General features: G+C 37.8%; 1 protein-coding gene and 1 long non-coding RNA gene across 3 annotated transcripts; one reads left to right on the forward strand and one right to left on the reverse strand.

Moving 5' to 3' along the window:
• Positions 1-490: 490 nt before the first annotated feature.
• On the reverse strand, positions 491-14489 carry LOC131151334 (multiprotein-bridging factor 1b). Of its 2 annotated transcripts, XM_058102579.1 has the most exons (4): positions 14341-14489; positions 12620-12703; positions 924-1006; positions 491-783 (listed from the first exon to the last, which is right to left on the reverse strand). In XM_058102579.1, the coding sequence occupies exons 1-4, from the start codon at positions 14480-14482 to the stop codon at positions 664-666; spliced, it is 429 nt and encodes a 142-aa protein (XP_057958562.1). In that variant the 5' UTR covers positions 14483-14489; the 3' UTR covers positions 491-663. The 2 variants fall into 2 exon arrangements, with proteins under 2 accessions (XP_057958562.1, XP_057958565.1); XM_058102582.1 differs by lacking the exons at positions 491-783; positions 924-1006 and adding an exon at positions 9841-12366.
• Positions 14490-14934: 445 nt separating this feature from the next.
• On the forward strand, positions 14935-16124 carry LOC131151344 (uncharacterized). Its single transcript, XR_009135715.1, has 2 exons — positions 14935-15071; positions 15759-16124. It is a non-coding gene; the product is annotated as an uncharacterized LOC131151344 (long non-coding RNA).
• The last annotated feature ends 6422 nt before the right edge of the window (positions 16125-22546 follow it).

Consider the following 22546-nt stretch of genomic DNA (forward strand, 5'->3'; position numbering starts at 1 on the left):
TCTCCATACAAATTTTAAATAATAAAAAGAACAAGGTCATATTTTTGTAATCTATTTTTTAAAAATAATAATACATTTCCACAAAGAGTTAAGGTTGCCAGATCAGTTGCTGATGCACAACCTAATATGTCAAGCTTTAACAGTTCAAAGACAACACAAAGGGATGCAAGGGATTCCCAATGTAAAGATTTAGGACGATTTTTGAATCAAGATTTAGATGATAAAAGAAGAAAAAAAACATTAAAAAAATTATTTTCTACTATACTTTTACCTCAATACCAAATACGACTAAAAACAAATTTATTTTGATATAATTAAAAGTGAAAAAATTAAATACAAATAAAATATAAAAATAATATTTTTATTAATTAATTTAACATGTTTTTTATTTTCTTTTTTACTTGATAACTAAACATGAAAAATGGATCCTTAAAGATTTTCCAACCCCCAAACAGGCACTTAATAAAAAGAGGAAAAGAAAAAACTAAAATCATCTAAAATTCGACATTCACATTCATCACAGTCAAAGCTAGTCCATGGCACGAAGAGACCATTCATGTACACCCAAGTAGTATTCTTAAGCTCATAACACTCAAACCACAACATTAGACGGAGATCAAGGAGCATTATTCTAGTGCGTTCGTTGTTCTAAAGTTCTTTTTATCACTTCTTCCCTCGCAGCTTTGCACCAAGTGCCCTCTCCAGCTTCGTGATTATCTGCTGATTTGGGATCGCTTTTCCAGATTCATACTCTTGTATTATTTGGGGCTTCTCATTTATCATCTACACGACAACAAACGATGATAACTCAGTCAACTAACATAAATTTGGTAAAAAAACTGTTTAGGGTTCGGTTCATGCACAGGGAAGGAGAAGACAGCCAGGCGCGGGGGTATGCATATGAGAGAGAGAGAGAGAGAGACCTGTGCAAGTTGAGCTTGGGTTAGTTTTTTGTCCATTCGAGCTTGCATGATGGCTTTCTTCAGTTCAGTTGGCACACGTCCGTCTGTGCATTATTTCACACAATATATCATAAGATTTTAGCATTAAGACATCTTTTTTAGATAATGTGCAAGCCTGACACTGAACACACAATCCAAAACCAAGGTCAATGCTAGCAAACAAGATAACAAAGTAAAACCACTGCAAGACAAAATTCAATGGTGTAATGAGATGAAACTGTCCAATTAACATATACAGTATGACAAAAATGATACTCTTAAGAAGCGATACATCTCCAACTGTAGGAAAGCCAGAAATGGGGGAAGGGCGACGTCCATCAGAAACATTCTGTTGGCAAGTCTGCCAACATGAAACTACTGTTCCATCATTTACATAACCACATTCTTGGGTAACCACGTTCTCATGTACCCAAGATGCAACGAAGTTTGAAGTCCCCACAAAATAAAATTCAGTTCACCCTAGTCACAAATACATTCCTCCTAATTAGTAATTCCCGTACCATCCAATCATCCTGGCAAACAACAGAGCGGATCTGTTTAACCAATAAAAATTTTAGTCATCACATAATTCTTGCCTATTAACAAATTCCATCCTTTTTTAGTATACAACAAAAGTCCTTTTTTTTCCTAAGATTATGGATACGGATGTGATATTCAGCTGTCAAGAGCTGATAACAGATTAGAAAAATGACAACATATATATATATATATATATATATATATATATATATATATATTTGATAAACAAAGAAATTTATAGAAGAGATCAAATGTACAACAAAAGAAAAAAGTGGAAAAGGAAGGAAAACCGGGAGCATGAAAAATCCTCCCTTTACAACAATAACAAAAAATTACATCAGGAGACCACCATTAATCTGAAAACCATGCCAATGAAGCAGAGTCAACCATTCCCGATGCAGGTCTCCCAGAGAAACATGATGAAGACAGCCTTAGCCAACACCCACAAAGACGCAAGATAAGCCACTCTACTCCAAACCAAATTATTAGCTGTGACCACCCTTCGAAAATTTTGGCATTTCTCTCCAACCAAAAACACCAAATAATAGCCATAATAGCGCAACGCTACATTGCATTCCCATCCTTCCTTTTTCCAGAACCTCTAAATATGATAGACCAAAAAGCCTTCAAAATGGACGGGCAAATCCAAAAACCTTCATCTACTGCTGTCTATTTGATCAATCGTTTGCCTACTGCCACTCTAAATTATGATTCTCCCTATTTTCGATTATTTGGCATATCTCCTGAGTATCAATCCTTTCATATTTTTGGGTGTGTTTGATTTGTTCATCTACCACCTGTTGAGCGTAACAAGCTTGCTGCCCAGGCTGTCACATGTGCCTTTATGGGATATAGTCCTACTCAAAAAGGATTTGTTTGTTATGATGCTCATGCAAACAAATTCCGAATCTCCCAGAATGTGATTTTCTTTGAAAATCAATATTTCTTTCAATATCATGTTATTTATGATACTCCTATTACTCTTCTTCCCATTTTTGATGATGTGTGCTATAGAGCGATTTAAACCAAGCGTGGTGTATCATCGACGTCCTCCTTTTTCAACACCCCTTCCAAACACTAATCCGTCATCTGATTTTGTAGTTCCTCAGCACTCCACTCGGGTTACACATCCACCGAATAGGTATGGTTTTCCTCATACCTCACTTACTACCACTCTCAACACTGTTTCTATTCCTCACCCATATACCTAGGCAGCCACCCAAGCATGTTGGCAGCAGGCCATGCAAGAAGAAATCCAAGCTCTTCAAGATAATCACACTTGGGATCTTGTGACTTGTCCCTCTGGTGTCAAACCTATTGGTTGTAAATGGGTGTACTCAGTCAAGTATCGGTATGATGGGTCACTGGACAGATATAAGGCCCGTCTCGTGCCTCTTGGGAACCAACAGGAATATGGTATTGATTATGAAAAGACCTTTGCACCTGGTGCCAAAATGACTACTGAAAGGATTATCTTGGTACTTGCTGCATTGCAAGTAGGGGTGAGCTTAATTCGGGGAAAACCGAATTAACCGACCAAAATTGGTCGGTTCGGTTCGGTTCGGTTAAAAAATTCGGTTCGGTCGGTTCGGTTATGCTTTCCAATATTTCGGTTAATCGGATTTCGGTTAATGGAGAATATAATTCGGTTAACTGATTAATCGATTTACGAATTAATTAAATTTTAAATATAAATTAATAAATTAAAATCCGATTATTCGCTCATTCCCTCTCATACTCTCAGTCTCACTGCTCTCAGTCTCAGAAGTCAGAACTCGTAAGGCCCTCATTGCCTTTCTCTCGCTCACTCGAGCTCGGTCCTCTGCACCACCAGGCACCATCTTCACGCAATGCCTTCGTCTGTGTCCATCGCCGTCACTGTCGCCGTCGCTGGCAATCATCACCAACACAGCCACTGCTCTCTAAAGTCGGAAGCCATCGCCGTTGCCTTTCTCTCACTCACCCGAGCTCGGTCCTCTGCACCACCAGGCACCATCTTCACGCGATGCCTTCGTCTGTGTCCATCGCCGTCGCCGGCCATCATCACCAACACAGTCACTGCTCTCTAAAGTCGGAAGCCCTCACTGAGTCACTGCCTCTCTCTCCCTCACCTAAGCTCACTGCTCTGCACCACCATCTTCACGTGATGCCATCGCCTGCACCCATTGCCATCGCCACTAGCCAGCCATCGTCACCAGCACACAAGCTCCCTCTCATTCTCATTTTTCTTCTCTCGTGCACAGACCAGCTCACCGAGAACCACCCCCAACTCCTCATCGGCGTCAAGCTCACCCGAGCTCAATCGTCATCTGAATACTCCTTCCTGACTTCCCCCTTCCCTTGTTCTGGATACACCTTCCCGATTCCCCCTTCCCTCATTTCTCGGTTAAATTAGGTTAACCAAATTACCCGAAAAATAAATTCGGTCGGGTTCGGTTCGGTGAGGCCCAATGGTTCGGTCGGTTCGGTTAACACTATTCTTTAACCGAAATTTTCGGTTAATTCGGTTAATTAACCGAATTTGGAACCGAATTTGGCCGAACCGACCGTTTGCTCACCCCTAATTGCAAGGGTGGTCTCTTCGGCAAATGGATGTGAAGAATGATTTTCTACATGGAGGTTTGAAGAAAGAAATCTATGTCTCCACCTCCTAACATGTTTGCTACACCTTCCTCAGAGGTTTGTTGGCTACGCCGATCCTTGTATGGACTGAAACAGGCTCCGCGTGCATGGTTTGATAAATTTCACTCTACTCTGCTTGCCTTTCATTTTACTCAGAGTCTGTTTGATTCTCCTCTCTCTTTCTTTGCAAGACTTCTGGAGGAATTGTATTGCTTCTGGTATATGTTGATGACATTGTAATTACTGGCTCTAATATTGAGTTAATTAAGCAATTACAACAGCATCTCAAGGCCTCCTTTCACACGAAAGATCTTGGTCTCCTACAGTATTTTCTTGGCCTTGAGGTGCAGCTTACTCCGACTGGTATGTTGTTACACTAGCACAAATACATGCAGGAAGTGATTTCATTGGCTGGTCTCCAATCGAGTAATTCTATTCTTACTCCCTTGGAGGTAAATCTTAAGCTTTGTCAAGAGGAAGGCGAGTTTCTATCAGATCCATCCTTGTATCAACGACTTGTTGGGAGTTTGAACAACTTAACGATTACGTCCTGATATTTCTTTTGCTGTGCAGCAAGTCGGTCAACTTATGCAAGCTCCCTAACATCTTCATTTGGCCACTGTCCGCCGCATTATCCGATATCTGAAGGGCACCTCTACACACGGGTTGTTCTTTCCTAAGGAATCTTCCTTATAGTTGGTGGGGTATAGTGATGCTGATTGGGCCGGATGTGCGGATACTAGTCGCTCTATTACTAGCTGGTGCATGTTCCAAAACAATGCACTCATTTCTTGGAAGAGTAAGAAGCAAGACAGAGTTTCCAAGTCCTCCACTAAGTCTGAGTATCGTGCTATGTCTTCCGCATGCTCTGAGATCACATGGCTTCGTGGGTTATTCAGTGAATTTGGTTTTTCTCAGCTTCATTCCACTCCTCTTCATGTTGATAATACCAGTGCTATTTAGATCGCCGCTAATCTTGTCTTCCATGAGCATATGAAACATATCGAAGTCGATTGCCATTCCATACGTGAATCCTTCGACAAATAAGTGATTTCACATTTCCACCAAACGTCAAACTACAGACATATTCACTAAAGCTCTTTCTCGACACTGGCATCAGTTCTTGGTTGACAAATTGATGCTTCTTGATTTACCAACATCAATTTGAGGGGGGATGTTAATGGAGATAATTCAGGCAATTAGGCTGTAAATAATGCTGAAAATTTGGCAGCATTTAAGTGCTGAAATTAAATTAACATACCAGACACGAGATAGATCTTCCAAAGAATGCTTAAATAGAAGTTATGGATCCTTCCGTGGTAGAAGTTATTCTTTCTTGTAAAGAACCCAATAGTCATCTTGACAAGAAATTATATACCTAATAAAATGCGTATCACAAGCAAAGGGCTATAGCTCAATTAGGTAGAGCGCCCTGTTTTGAATTCAGGAATTACTAAATATGAGACTATAAAGGCGCATTCAAATGCCAAAAACGAAATAAGTTGAATTTGAAACATATTCTATCAAGGTAACTATGTTCAATTCATTTTGAATCGAGAGTTCCCCTAATTCTATGAATTTTTCTAGAATACTCGTTTCTAGAATATCATTCAAAAAAATTTGTCGAGATCTATATCATTCTAAATATTTTTGTAATTTCTCCATTTGAAATTAGATTTGAACCAAAGGTAAAAAGATTTTGAACCAATGTTCGAGTACCAGGGGCTACGGCGCTGAAGTAACCTAAGCCATACTACCTTTGTACACCTCCATTACCTTTTGGGAGGCCTACGCCCCAAAGAAACTGTCCCCCCTCAGTCACTACAAAATGAACGCCCCCAATCAACGCAATGGGATGTGTCTATTTATCTATCTCTTGACTCAAAATGGGGAGCAGCTTTGATTTTAGGAAAGAAAAATCATAAATTTGAGGTATGAACTTCCCAAGGACTCATATGAGTAATATTAACCCCAACTTTAGCATCCCACCCATTCTGTAGTAGACCAAATTTACTACGAATTACCTGATGTCGAAGAGAATTAGACTCTAAATGAAAGCGACATAACATTTCCCTACCAAGGAAATGTTTTTGAACACCAAATTACCAAGACCCAAAACTCCCTCCCTTTTAGACCTATAGTCCCCCAACCTACAAGGTGATCTCTTTGACTCTCTTCCCCACTCAACCACAAGAAATCCCACATTAATTTCTCATGCCCGCATGTTAGTCAAATATATATATATTTCTCAAGCCTACCAGCCACTCTCATAGGAATTCTAGAGAGAGAGAGAGAGAGAGAGAGAGAGAGAATACAGCAGAATGGAAGATAGATACACATGGATAAGAGTCATCCAACCCCCTAAGGTGAAGAACGCTCCTTTCCACCCGTCCAGTCACCTAGCCACTCTCAAAAACAGGATCCCAAAAAGAATCAGCGTTGGGATACCAAAGGAACACCTAAATAGATAATCGGCCAATTCAAAACCGCACAACCCATAAACCTAACAAAAGGGTCAACATTAATGCCAAGGCCCACCAAACACTCATGAAGAAGTTAATCTTAAAACCAGAAGATTCCTCAAAAACTTGAAGGTTAGTAAGCAAATTAGAAAAGAAACCCATGTTACCAGTGAGGAAGAGTATAGTATTATCTGCAAATTGGAGATGCGAAATGACACACTCATAATTTCATACCTTAATCCCCTCACTAGCCCTCCATCAACTTCCCTCTCAATCATCCTACTCAAACCATCAACTATAATGGTAAAGAGAAAAATGACAAGTGATCATAACTCTGTTTTGATTCAGCCAATGAGTAATAACCAACCGTGAACTGAAGACTCGGCGCCATCAATTTACAACAATTAATGCAGAAACTGTCAAAATTGATAATGAAATAGCAAAAAATACTGCAACAATGAGGAATATTTATGGCATTATATAATTTATCATGCATTCAAAGAATATAACTAAAAAGGCACAATAGTAGGCATCAATCAGAGTCAACTTCAAGAGCTAAGAGTTGATATGCCCCCCCCCCCCCCCCCCCCCTTGCAGAGCATGACCTTTAATGAGACTTACAATGCACATTATCACATGCATAGATTAGTTTTAATAGTAAACATGCCATTTAACTGATGTTGCTTGGCATTTGCCTTTAGCAGACAAAACATTCTTCAAAAAATTTTGATTAAGCTATGCAGATAAGAGGCTCTCGTGTGGTTGTCTGAAATAATATGTTGATTCACCACATTACAGGCAAGACAAACCAATGATATGAATGCAAGGTGTGAGATGAAGCAAAGGGTTTTAACGTCCCAATACCTCTTTTTTCAATTAATAAATTGATCCAAAAAATATTGCATAATATAAAATATAAAAGGAACAGACACAACACCGCCCATACAAATACAGAACATAAACATGTTATGGAAAAATGATAAATTGTGGGTGGAAGGTGAGAAAGTGATCAGAAAACTATAATAACACCACCACCAATGAAATCAAGGACTGTGAGGATGATCGTGCCTTGTTCTTGTAGGACCCACAACATCCCAATGTAGCATCAAAAAGGAAGAAAGGACAGAGGATAGAGGAGGAATGCAAGGGAGATCCACACACGTAACTTCTCAGATTTTAAATTCACTAAAAACTGTCTTTACATGTTCACACAATAATTTATAAGAAAGGCTAAAACATAAGACAATTACATATAAACCTCGAGACATTATTTACCAACACCACATACACCTGAGCGGATGAGCCTAACTATTAATTCAGTTAAATGACCCAACAATCCTTCGACCCATCGAATAATCTGCTTTCAGTCCTAAATCACATCCACACTAACATGTACTATGTTCCTGAAAGATAATTATATTTTGAAGGCATTTTGGGGGAAAAAACAAAAAGAAAAAGAAGAGAAATAAGAAGAAAACAATACCTGAGTATTTATTGGAAGACAATTTCACCTAAATCCAAAGGATTCATAAATACACTGAGCAAAAATTAGGCGTTTCCAATCCATTGTATTTTTTTATTTATTTCGTAGGATAGCATGGGTGCATATAGCATTTACCAATGAAGTCAGAGAGGGTGGAGAATGTTGCACCCACAATGGCTGACAACACAAGGGCTCATATAATCAATATGGTGGAGGGCAGGGAACCTGCATCCCATATCTGCCAAATTGCATCCCTAGACCCTAAACGTTTTCCAACTCCCTCACAGTGACTAACAATGAGAAAGTGATAACGATAATGGTGACAACCTGTTCTTGTAGATGTAATTCTCAAGACTTCAGAATTATTTTTAAAACAAAGTCAAGACACACTGTACATATAGTTGTTAGAAAGTTAGAACCGTATGACTCTCAATTCAAGTTGTATGGTTCAAGTAAGGCTCCAAACAATTCATATCTCATGGGAGAATCTCCGAATGCTGTGATCACAGGTGAACTGTAGAATCGAATCAAATTGTTCGACTCAGTTTGTCCTTGATCCAGTCAGATCCGACTGATTTGAAACCCACTCAAAAGCCCTTTAAATTTTTTTTTCCCTTTTTTTTTTTTTTTTTTTTGTTTTTGTAGAATGGCATTCCATTTGTTGTTTAAGTGAGCTCAAGACGAAAAATTCAGTTGACCTTCTCACTCTGAACCTCTGTTTTCTGCTGAGACTACCATTGACAAGAAAACCTGAGCCTGGGGAAGAAAACCAGCCTACCCTTCTGCCATCACAAGATCGCTAGTTGACCAAGGTGGGTGAATTGCCTTTACCAGATCTAAAGGTTTTTTTTTTTTAGTATCAATTTTTTTTTTATCAGTTCTGTTTATACTTTTTATTTACTTTTTCTTCTCATTTTAGCTGTTGGAAAAGGCCACGCAATAAAATAGATTCATTTACTAAGCACCACAAAGTTCAAATTCCCTTTATCTTCTGTTGATGCATCCCTTAAAAACCATAAAGTTCAATTATTTTATTATTTTTGCTTTATGCTTTTTCTATTCTTTTAAAAAAAGCATACACAATTTTTTTTCCTGTTAAAACATGTTACACTTCCACACCTGCCAAGACCTCGCAAAGCAGATCAGGTCAAATGATACATGGGAGGGGTGAATTATTGGATGAAAAAATTATAATCCATATCTGATTCAATTAAGTGGTGGATTTATAATGGTTCAAATAGGATAATCTATAGTAGATGACAGATTAATCCATTGTTTTCACCCCAAGCATAATTTTTTTTACCGTGTGGCAATATAGTAACTATGGTAAATTGTTGAACATTTAATAATGAATCACAAAATTATAATTTTAAAAAAAATTTCAGATCATGAATTCAAATTCATACCATCTAGCAGTATAGTAACCATAGTAGTCAAAGACGCAAGGCACAACGAGGTGCAGAGGGTACTTGGAGCCAAGGCGCGAGATGAAGGCGCACGCCTCACGAAGGTGAGGCGCACAATTATTAAAATTGTGTACAATGCCTAATTGGTGGATAATTGATATAAAAACACATCAATAGTTATATTAGAATTTAAAATGCCAAAATATTCAATAGTAATTATGACAACCAAGTACCAAGTTCCCAGTGAAACAAACATAGTTCAACATAAGTAATTACGCATACAAGATTTCAAGCTTCAAATTAGAAATGAAATAAAATTGCCAGGCTGAAGGCCCAAAAGCATCTTCAATATCAAAAGAAAAGAGTACAATAAAACAGCAGCTAAATTCAGTAAAAAATGTTATATATTAATATATTTCAGAAAAATGTATAGTTTGTTACCTGCATTTCCAAACAAATTACAAAACAACAGCAAAATTCAGTCAGCAGGAGGCAGCAGAACTGAATAAGAACTGAAAAAGAAGAAGCTGAAAAAGAACTGAAAAAGCAGAAGAAGAACCTAAAAATAAAAAGAACTGAAGAAGAAGAAGAAGAAGAAGCAGCCTGATGACTCACGAAGGCTCAAACCTCGATGACGAAGGGCTCCTGTTGATTCAAAGGCTCAAAGATGAACTGACAAAGGGCTCCTGTTGGTTTGAAGGCTCAAATACAAAGAGCTCCAGCTGGTTCGAAGGGTCGAAGACGAAAGCCTCATGCTGGTTCGAACTTCAAAGGATCAAAGACAAAGAGCTCCTACTGGTTTCGTACTGCTTCAAAGGATTGATTGGTCGAAGATGAACTTCTCCTGCTGGTTTCGTGCTGCTTCAAAGGGTCGAAGACGAAGGGCTAGGGCTGGGGCTGGTTCTGGCTACATTTTATTCCTTTACAGCTTCAAAAATTTTAAGGCACAACTCACTGCGCCTGAAGAAGCAGTGCGCTTCAGTGACCCTACCTGCGCCTCTTAAAGGTCACCTCACCTGAAGAAGGATGAGGCGCTAGCTTGGTCGCCTCACCGCGCCCCGCGCTTAGGCACGCTTTTAACTACTATGATAGTAATTATGGTAAATTGTCAACCATTTAATAACCAATCACAAGATTATAATTTTTTAAAAGTTTTCAGATCATGAATTTAGAGCATTTGTTTTGATCACAAGAATTTGGCATTTGGGCTTGAGTGTTAGCAAGGCATGAAGCAGACCTACAGATGCAGATAGTAGGGCAAGAGTTGAGATTGTAGGACTGAGCCTTGGCCTATTTAGCTTATGCTGGCTGGGCTCATGCCCAATAAGCGTGGGCATATGGAATTATCTATGGATTTGGGCATTAGTTGTTAACAGGTTGACAAGTATCTGTCAAATAAAACCCGATATCTACCAACCACCAGTTTAGAGGATAAAATTTTTTAAACTATATCCGACTCATTTAACATGCAAATTGATTATGAGTCGGTGGTCAAATTCATTTCAGATTAATGCATTTCTAGCCGTTTAAACTCTTAGGCTCAGTGCTTTAGTTTTGACTCTAAAGCCTATAGTATATCGGTCCATATTTGTTGAAATTTAAATGTATTTTACTATTTTATTCTTGTACACATATACATGTCATTTGGAACTGATTTTTCAATTTTTTTATTGAGTTTTAAATTTTGATTCGATTCTTGATTCTCGATTCATGAAATTGGTATTTCAATTCACGATTCAAATCTCAATTTGACAACTATGCACACATAGAATTTTTTAATAAAAAAATTGTGTTTCTTTCCAACATGAGAATAGAAACATGAATTACAATAATCATGTGGAGTTGGGATCCCAAGTAAATATTGTGAAATCACTCTTAAGGAGGTTATGCAACTTTTTCAAAGTGCTAAATCGAGCTCTAGAAGGTGAAAGCCAAACCAAGTAAACCAAGCAACTGAAACCCAAAAAAAAACCTTGAATGCCATCTGTCAAGCTTTGACATTCTATAACTATAATCAGTTTAGATGCTCCTTACTTTTTATCAACCATGTCACAATTTACAGAATAAATTTATATATTCTTCTTTTAAACATATCATCTTAAAAACCTTAATCACAACTAGTTTTTCCTCTTTAACACTTATATTTCTTGCTGTAGCAGCATTATGTTTTAAAAGTCATATGACTAATATCTTATACATTGCTCCCTCCTTAAAATGCAAATTTCTTATAAACCACTCATGCATCTACCACCATATTTCCCTTCAGGTCACTTTCCAGATTTTCAGTCTACGGATTTTCAAATTAAGGTATGCATCTTTCCAAATGTCAGACCTTAAAAAAGGAGCATTCTACTCTCCTAAAGATCAGAGGGCACAAACCTTGTATAAACATTAAAATTTTCTATTTCTATTTCACCGAAAACAAGGTTTGATCAATTAAAAAGATACATGACAATTTTGAAGAAAAAAAAAAAAGCATCAGGTCCTATGGCACAATGATTGGATACAGAAATGAGGTTGATTTAGACACTAAACATAGTACAGTGAGAACCTATGAACATTGTCTCAGATTTTGGTAAAGCACAACTCATCACCATGCCTACAAAATATCTAGTCATATGGTTCCTAAAAGAATTTAGTGGGCAGACCAAAATTTGTGCCAAGTTAGAAAACCATTTAAGCATTTGCAAGAAATTTTTAAGAGAAGCAATTACTTTCCATAATACATGCATTCAACCAAAGAGAAGCCTAGGCGCAACAGTTAAGTTGTCGCCGTGTGACCTAGAAGTCACAAATTTGAGACATAAAAACAACCTCGCAAAAATGCAAAGTAAGGCTGCGTACTGTCCTATTGTGGTTCGTCCCTTCCCCAGACCCTCCATATGTGGGAGCTTTGTGCACCGAACTGCCCCCTTCATACATGCAATCAACCATGATCAGTATTCCATCTACTATATTTCAGGAAATGGCAAGCATTGACAGGCTGAATCACCTATGCAAATTGCATGATTTAAATGAAGGACGTGCTATGTCTATGAATTCTTCGGTCAATCAGCAGTCCTTGATCCTCAGTAGATGCACAATGTCACAGCCAGGTAAAGACTAAACAAACTATGTTACTATGCAAAGAGATGATGTGTAAAGGGTTAAGGGGAAAGAACTCACGAGCAAGATTCTCCGTATCATCATCAAGCTTCCTTGTGTTCAGAGAAGTGCTGCTAGAGGCAGCTTTGTTTGTGCCTGCATTTGCTGCAAGAGAAAATTAAAACTATAAGCATTTAAAGTTATTGCAGAAAAATAACAGAACAGAAGCCATGCCACAACTTTGCTGACACCCATAAACAATAACAGAAAGAAACTTAGGCAAAGTTGCTACCAAGCATACCATCAAATCATCAATAATGACGTAAATCAAAGATGAACAAAGATATTTTAAGCAACAATTGAGTCCATGAAACATGCATTTCTATCTTTAACTAAAGAATCATCAATTCAACAAAATCAAAAGGGATCAAGCTTCCTTAAAGCAAGTGAAAGAATAGCATTTTTCTTCATTTCCCATAGTTTGATATTGTCTCATGCAGTCAGAGTCCATCAAGTATCAAAACTCAGACCTTGGCTTGGACAGCAATAAGGTGGTCAAAACCAGAATAGCTCCAGCATTCACTTTATTTTTTTGGGATCAGTTAGTTAATGGCCACAAAAAGCCGCAGAGAGGAAAAAGGATCAGATCAAACCAGTTACCGCGCTTCTTAAGGAGCAGCTCCCAGCTGACTGAGCTACCCTTTGGGTTTCAAGGTCCAACTCTTGCTGAGTAATATTTGGGCGGGGGGAAAGTAAAACAAACCTCAGCATACTTAACACTGATACAATTAAGAATGATAATACCTGCAGCACTCCACAAACAGTTCATGTACAACCCATATCTTCTAAAACATAATCATCTTGGAAATAGACTACTCACCAAAACCACATGCGTCCTGGCAAAACATTTATTGAAGTAGCAACAATAGCAAAACACGTTATCAAAGTCCTACATAAAAGGATCACAGCTGGGAATAGGGATCTTAAAATATATTTAAGAAAATGAGATACAACCCTAACGACCTCTTTAATTGTCGAAAATATTTTTTCTTTTTTTTTCTTAATTTTCCAAATCATATTTTTCAACATTTTCAAAGCAATTTGGAAACATTTTTCCAAGTTCACCATATAAAACAGAAAAACAAGGCAATATTTTTCTAGTTCTTTTTAAGAATTAGAAATAAAAAGTAGAAGGTTTTTTTCACAACTAAACAAGCCCCCAACATATTTTATCCCAAAAAAATGCAAATAAATTCCTCTCAAGCAAAAACGACAAGAATAATCAATTAGAAGTATCGCAAGACAGAAAATTAATTCTCAGCTGAAAAAACAAAATTTGAAGCTCGTGCTGGTGAAAGATATTTTTCGAATGGATATTAAGTTTAATCCGACTAATTAAGCTAGAAAACCTTCTATTCAATCATGTGCAGCAAATGACACAAAAAATGCAACATAGACAAATATCAGCATATTCGTAACTACAAATTAAGAAATTATACAAACTTAAATAAAGCTTCCTGAAATTAAAACCCTAGACATCTCTTTGGTATCTGCGGATAGAAAAATAGCCTGATTAGCCAACCGCATCATATACTAAGATCCCAAAATTTCCACTGACTCTCTCTGTGAAAGATCGAAAACAAATGAACGTGTACTAAGAAAATATAAAGAGTGAGGAAGAGTCGCCAGATTCAAGATAGCAAAAAATAAATATGAGGATCACAATCAACCAACATATCTTCAACACAAATGGCGAGATCATAATCAAACAATATGTAATGTGTGAGAGAAAGAGACTTAACACTTTTTTATGGTTTCAATGTCGGCGCCAGAGCGACGGGCGGCGTTGACAGCTTTCTCGTCCTTCCGGGCGGCGGAGTTAGGCGCCTTCTTCCGGATCACCACCGGTTCCCAGTCCTGCGTTATTGGTCCAATTCCTGCCATCTCTCTCTCTCTTTCGTCTTCTCGAACTTTCTCGCCGAGGATTTATTTCTCGAGACTCTGTCACCAGTGTGAATTTTTCGAGGGGATTTTCCTCTTTATGGGTCCCGAACTGTTTGTTTCCGTAGATAAGCTATCCTTGATCATTTCGAAATGACTCACGCCCCATCCATTTAAATTAATTTTAGATTTAAGACAAGTCGACCCATGTAATAAATGGGCTAGCCCAGATCTGACCTAGGGGTTAGGTGGATTCGGATCGTGTTACCCGTCGGGTGACCCGTTTAACTCACGATATATACAAGACATGAAATGTAGTAATGAAAGTGAAACGGTGAAACCCTAGGTCCTTGTCGCGGTGTCGCCCTGACTCCCCATCTAGGCTCCCAACTCGGCGACTCTTGACTCTAGAGTGGCCATTTCCCATTCTCCCAAATCCCCTATTCTCCCTCAGCCTCACGACCCTCAATGTCCCCGTCACGGTGTCGCACCAACTCCTCATCTGGACTCCCGACTCGGCGAGATAGCAATCTTTGGACTCTGGCGTGGCTAGGACCCTCGCCGCCTCGCGCACGACCTCATAGGCGACTAGGTGAGAAGCGGCAGAGGGCAGTCGGCACTAGCAGAAGCCTCAAGGCTCACTCCCTCGAGCAATACCCCCCCAGGCGGCCATGCCACTCTCCATGCGGCCACCCCATGTGGCCACGCCAAATCTGAGGCTTCTGAGCTGAGATCTCCCGATTCGAATACCCTGCGCTTGCAGCAGGGCACACAACCTTACCTTCTTTGTTCTGGATCTAGTTTATTACTTTGTTTTATAAATCAGATTTGAAAAAAAAAAAATTAAATGATTAGTGGAAAATTTTATATCATAATCAAACAATTAGATAAACATTAAGTTTAGTAAATTATTTTTTAAGAGGGTCACCCTTTTATGACCTGTCTATTAAACTGATAGGTGTGAGTTTACCTGCTAGTAACCCTGATGTAGGACGGTTCTAAGTAGTCCTAATCTTACTGTTGACCCTTTTTGTAGCACACACACACTATCACAATCTATGAGGAGAATTTAATTAACCAAGCATGAACATCACAAATATATTCTAATGATTACAAGTTGTTGAGATTTTAAAAATATAAATGATTTGGTTCAAAGCCCTTAATTGATCAATTCATTCAAGTTCACTTTAAAATGTTATTGTTGTTTATGGTGTAGCTCTTATATTTCGGGGATTTATAAACAAAGGGAGAAAAACATATGGATGTGTTCTTGGTGCAGGGCAACAATAAAGACTCGTCGAAGAATAGATAAACTAGTCGACGAGGGGTCTTCTCTATCTCAACGACAAGTGTCTTGTCTTCGTCAACGAGTGCTTCAAGGTTGCGAGAAAATATTTGAATTTTGAACGTAAACAGTGTGAAGGTTGGGGATTCGGAGGGAAGCTTCCGAGGGCTTGTTATATATGTTCTTCTAGGCATATTTTGACATAAAAAGAAAGTAAGAGAAGGGTGAGAGAAGGAGAGAAAATCATTGAGTGTATATCTTTGATTTTCATAGTGAAATCTCTTGTCAATTGCTCTCGTGGATGTAAACTTTGTTGAATCACGTAATTTCTAGTGTCGTTGTGTAACGACCCGGCCCTTTACACGGACTCAGGTGTCACTCACATACATCAAATACCTATACATGTTCAAGATATGGAAACAATCCGCCCTAAACAGGGACATACGGGTGTAAATAATACATAATCATGATGTAAATGTCGCGGAAAAACATAAACATGCATTGGAATTACTACTAACCTTATACCAGAGTTCACTAATACATCCATAATTTACATACATTCAGACTTAGAGTAATCAAACCCTCCAAAAAGGACTTTTATCAAGTTTAGTACAAAATTTAGATGCTTACGTAAGCTAACCAAAATAACCTCCCCAGTCCCTTTATCTACTAGGACCGATGCACGGATGGACCTAAAACCAAAGGTTGTAAGATAGGGTGAGACACCTCTCAGTAGGAAGAAGGAGTTACAACAGTGTATGACTGCATACATGCATATTTCCATTCAACATCTGAAATATAAATCAAATATTTTCAATACAGTAATGCATAAGGTATATCATTATTCATATTACAAAATTTCCACATCTGTCTTTCGACCATTTAATGATTTATCAGATGACCAACAGCAAAATATCCCTATAACCAGTTTTATCCCGTGGCTCGGGTTGTGCACTGGTACTCATCCAATGCCCTGTTCGTGCAGACACTGCCAAGTACCTACATACGATCCGACTGCCCCCATTGGCCTAATATCAACCAATGATTTCACCCTGCTAGCCGACCATCTTGGTACCCACATCGTTTAATACGTGTGGTTGCACGTGTACATCTAGCTACGATATCGTGTTGTATCATATAACAGTGGTTTCATTTCACCCTGCAAAGAAAGTATTTTTCAACCCTCCCGGGACTCTCAAGCTGTGGTTCCGTGTATCATAAGTTCAATTTATACAAATATGATAACCTGCGCATTTCTAGTATTTTTCACAAATTCACATAATAGCATTGAGTTCAAACCGGTGTCTTTCCACTCAGTTTACCATTCTTTGTTTACTGATGCGGCTCGGTGTATTACCAGCCTCTGTTTATTCACATTATCAGTATAACAAATTTGGAACTTCGTTCCCATATTCTATATCAATAGTATAGAAAATCCATTCATTCTCATATCAACATATATCACACAAGTTTAATACAAAACCCGCTAAATGATAGAAATTCAATATACATAGTTTAACTGAATAAATAAAAGATTCGAGCCTCTCCTACTATAGTATAAACACAAATAAACGATGTTTGTAAAATTTTGGAGATTACACGTCGAAAACCTTGTTTTTACCAAAAACTATAAAATCGTCAAACCGGCATCTCTACTCGGTAGAATTTCACAAATAAACAGTTAAATCATAGATAATAACATAAACTAGCTTTTTAGTAGTTTAGTTTTCCAAAAAAAGCTGTTGTAATCAAATTCCCCTTACCTTATACTCAAAATGAAAGTTCGTATGAAAACGGTCCAAATCGACAACCCAAGATCCCGAAAACCTAAAACCATAGAACATAACCTTACTATGTTTTCTATTGCTATCCAAATATCCAATCAAAATTAGGATCAGATTCCAACCTCGATTCTTGGGAAAACCCAAAACTCTCCGAAATGACGATCCGATCCACTAAAAGTGTAGAGTTTCCTCTTCTGATCCACGCAGTACCCTTCGTTTTTGGAAATGGACGACGAACGGCGAAGGATCTTAGAGAGAGAGAGAGAGAGAGAGAGAGAGAGAGAGAGAGAATAAGAGAATTTATAGAATAAATCCTAACTTAGCCCTTAAGTAATCTAAATAAATATCTCCTCCAAGATATTTATATATAAATATCTCAAAATATCTCTTTTCAAAATATCTTCTCCAAAATATCTTTCTTTTTTTTTTCTTTTTTTTTTTCAGGGTCGGGTTACTACACGTTGCCCTTATCTTTTCTTTCTTTATATTGTTGTGGTTGTGGATATATTTTGTATTCACTATTTACATTGTATGCAAGTGTGTAATTGATTCTTTTATAACAATATCATTATTTTGTTGTGTATTGTGTGAGAGGCCCAATTTCACAAAAATTGATATCAGAGTGTGTGTTGTATGGCCTCTGAATTGAAGGATCTCCTAGTGCAACAAGGTTTGGTGAAAGGTTTATACAGAATTTCAACCGAATAGCATGGATGCAATGACTTGAAATGAATTGGGAGCAATCATTCGTTTTTGTTTAGTTAAGGACGTGTTGTATCACGTCTTGGATGAGAATTCTCCGACATTAGTTTGGTGAAAACGGGAATGCCGATATACGTCTAAGGGTTCGTCGAAATCTGCAAGTGTAGTGGAGGAAGACTCAGAATGTAGTGATAAAGATATGCTATGTGTTTCATCAGGTTCGGAGTGCCTCACAAGTTATTCTTGGATCTTAGATACCAGATGCTTTTATCCTAGAAAATGGTTTTACATCTACAAGTCAGTTTATACTGGTTGTATTTTGATAGAAATTGATATTTCATGCAAATTGTTTGTTATTGGAAATGTCAAAATCAAAATGTAAAATGGTGTTGTAAGAACCATATATGATGTCAAGCATGAATCGACTCTAAGGAAGAATGGTATTTCATTGGGAAATTTAGACTGTAATGGATATTGTTACGAGTCTGAATGTAGAGAAATGAAAGTGTGTGAAGGTAACTTGATAGTGATGAAAATGGAAAAAAGTAGCGAGAAATATTTATGTACTGTAGGGTGTTATAGTTGTAAGTGGAGTTGCAATTGTTAAATTAGAGTCCAGTATCCTATGGCATATGCAGTTAAAGCATATGGATGACTACATGTATTCAAATATTTGGGAACAGATGATGATAGCATCAGGGGATAAACATATGTATTTCATGTGTTTGTCGTGAAGGGTCTTGGTCTTCATATAGTGGCTAAGGTGGAGAACTAGACCAAGAGAGAGATTCTCAAGTCAAACATTGGGGCTGATTACACTGGTTTTGTTCAAGAAGTTTTGTAAGCATGACAGGTTATATGCAGGGCTTGCAGGGTACTTCTTGGTGAAGTCAGTGAGTATGACGCGTTTCTTGTGTGACCGATTGTCAAAGGTATCGCTAGATGGGAAAGTTGCAAGTGAATTGTGGGTAGATTTTGTGGTAGACTACTCGCTTGTGAGTGAATGTCCATTGGTGCACTATTCTAGTGATGGAGGATCTAAGCTTGGTGTTATGTTCAGACAGTACACTTTTTTGGCGTATAAGAAAGGTGGGTGCAAACTGGGTAATCCTATAGCAAACAAAGGGGTGATTGAGGACATGGATTTTGGTGATAGAGCCATGGGGCAGAGTACTCAGGTAAAGGAAGAGAAACAAATGCTAGAAAACTGCAGTAGTAGCAATCATGTTATTTAGGTGGAGTTAGGGACTCAGGGTAGAAATGCAGGGAGTCCTATCTCGGGTCAACAGAATCACAGTATGAATGGGCATGTGATGCAAGTGGTGCAATAGACTCAGGGTAGAGATGACATAGTTCATATTGCAAGGAGTTTCAGCTCGGAAGACGAGCAGAATCACGATGGGCCCATGTGTACTATCAAACCACTACTCAGGTGTGTGAGTTGGTGAGGCTTCTAGTTTGGAAGAGGGTGATAAGATGTCGTGGAGTGATGTATATGTTGTGTGTGAATAACATGCTATTGGCTGGAAAGGCTTTGACTAAGGCTAATCAATTGGAAACTCTGTTGAAAGGTTTTGACATGAATGTGTTGGGTACAACCACGATGGGTCTTGGTTTGCATATTCACATGGACAAAACTACAGGAAGATTGGTGTTATCTCAGGGTAGTTTTGTGAACAAGGCTCAAGGTGGTTTTATGGATGGAACTGTAGGGAAATTTTGTTTGTTGTCTTAAGGGGGTTCTATGGAGAATCAATATGGAATGTCTACCGTACGGTACCCAAGGACGGGCTATAATGTCTGGGATATGTCAAAGGTTCCCTATGATTGCAATGGGGTGTTTCATCGGGCAATAGAATGAACCGTCAGTTGTTAGTTTTATTGAAAACTATACAAGGGACTTTGGTGATATAAGACTTGCAGTAGCTTTTGTGTTTACTGTTGTGGGATGGTCTTATTGGAAGCCTAAGGTGAAGTCTTCAGGTATTGCATCCATAACTGTATCGAGTTGATGGTAGAAGTTGAAACTGTCATTGGCAAGTTCAAGCGATCTTGCTTGGACTTGGTGCATGTCTCTAAGTGCTAGAAGGGAGATGGTCCCAAATGAGCATTCCGAGTTCAAGGTGGAGCAATCAGATATGTTTTTAGGGTTCTCCTAAGGGGCGTATAATCGTCAAGGTGGAGATTGTTGTTTATGGTGTTGCTCTTATACTTCAAGGGTTTATAAACAAAGGGAGATAAATATATGGATGTTTTCTTAGTGCAGGGCAACAACAAAAACTCACCGACGAGCACTGAGTGCTCGTTGACGAGGAGATACCGAGAGTCAGAAAATCTCAGAGTTTAAAGACTTGTCTACGAGTGCCTTTTTCTCGTCGACGAGTGCTTCAAGGCTGTGAGAAAATATTTGAATTTTGAATGTAAACGGTGTGACGGTTAGGGAATTGGAGGGAAGCCTTCAAGGGCTTGTTATATATGTTCTTTTGGGCATATTTTAACATGTAAGAGAGTAAGAGAAGGGTGAGGGAAGGAGAGAAGATCATTGAGTGTGTAACTTTGATTTTCATAGTGAAATCTCTTGCTGATTGCTCCCGTGGATGTAGGCTTGTCGAACCACAAAACTCCTGGTGTCGTTGCTTTTATCTTTACTTTCTTTATATTGCTGTGGTTGTGGATATATTCTGTATTCACCATTTACATTGTATGCAAGTGTATAATTGATTCTTTTACAAAAATATCGTTATTCCTCTGTGTATTGTGTGAGAGGTCCAATTTCACAACAGTTATATTAGAAGTCTTAGATCACAAGTCCTAGCATACAAATCAAATATCCCTAAGCATGTTCATGTTGAATATTTAAGAAGATTCAAAGAGAATGAACAAGGTTTTTTAATCAAGGCTTCGGGTAGAGTTTCAAGGCTTACAAGGTAATTTTATGGCTGTTTTAGATGGTGACAAACAAGGAATTGAAACGAGCTTACCAAAAGGTTCGGAATGTCAAACACCAAGACACACGAGTGCTCAATCGCACCATAAACAAGCTTGTTGATCCTTAGGAATCTTGAGACAAGAATGAAGCTTGAGGGGGGTTGTGGCTGTGAGCTATGAAAGAGGTGTGAGTGTGTAGTGTTAACGATGACGTTAATGTTGTCATGGTCTTCAACCACCCAATCTCCAAGGAGACGAAAACCTCACACTACTCACTTACAAGGAGAGGAACAAGATTCACAAGTTCAAGCAAAAGCTTCTTTTTTTTATTGGTAATGCAAGATGCCTTTTATAATACAAGTGATGGCATATTTATATCCTTACATGCGCATGACTTGCACATGGATTCTTAAAAGATTAAAGAAAATACAAAAGTAAAATAAAACATTTAAAACATAGGTAATGAGGTTCCTAGGAAATAGTTTTTCATAGGTTATAGGTGCCTAGGAACTAGAATAATTATAATAATGGAGTTTAGGAACTTAAAATGAAATAAATGCTTCTTGAAAACCCAAGACTCTTTGACTTGCCAGTTGTCATACTTTTTGAAAAACCAAGAGTCTTTGATTTGCAAGCTGTCATCTTCTTTCCAAACTAGCTTCTAAGAGAAGCTTCAATTGATGCAAATAAAGTTCACATCAATGGTGGACTTCATGTGGTCGTCCACGTGTCACAATATTCACGAAAGATACTCGAAGTGCATGTTGATCCCCATTAGACCTGTTTATTAACGAGTCAACTCGAAACCGAACCCGTTTAGCCTTGACCCGTTTATGACCTCGCCAAAACCCGACCTGTTAATTAGTTTTGCCACCCCTAACCGAAAAATTGGAAATGCTCAAATGCGCGTGGCTGTTTGCTCGCACAAGGAAACTATAATTTATATTTTTTATTTTTTTTATATTTTGTTTTTTTTTTCCAAAAGCAAAATTTAGAACCCGTTCAATAGTGAAGATAATTTTCGTTTTTTTTTTTTTGTTATTTTTTAAAAAATTATTTAACAATTAATTTTTTATTTTTACAGTATTTGTATGAAATAAATGAATAACAATAAAAAAAGGTTTGCCACTATTTGCTCATGAAAATATTTTTATTTTTTAAAATATTATGAAACGAAATTTATTTCAAAATTTTAAATTTATATAAAAAAAATTAAAAAAGAATTTTTAATACTTTTAATATTTTTAATTCTTATTTTACATTTAAAACCACGTAATTTGGAAATTGAACTTATTTTGTGTTAACATTTTCTACAAAAAACCACATTGCTTCTAAAACCTAGAGGTTCCTTTCCCTTTGTAGGTGAAA

This window comes from Malania oleifera, chromosome 1, assembly GCF_029873635.1.
Source record: "Malania oleifera isolate guangnan ecotype guangnan chromosome 1, ASM2987363v1, whole genome shotgun sequence".
NCBI lineage: Eukaryota > Viridiplantae > Streptophyta > Magnoliopsida > Santalales > Ximeniaceae > Malania > Malania oleifera.

Bases quoted from the DNA above. Each gene is read 5' to 3' on its own strand.
- LOC131151334 (XM_058102579.1), bottom strand. From the start codon at position 14,482: ATGGCAGGAATTGGACCAATAACGCAGGACTGGGAACCGGTGGTGATC. The intron at 12,704-14,340 runs GTTAAGTCTCTT...TTTCTCTTGCAG, and splicing joins CATTGAAACCATAAAAAAGT to CAAATGCAGGCACAAACAAA. The intron at 1,007-12,619 runs GTGAGTTCTTTC...AATAATGCACAG, and splicing joins TGATACGGAGAATCTTGCTC to ACGGACGTGTGCCAACTGAA.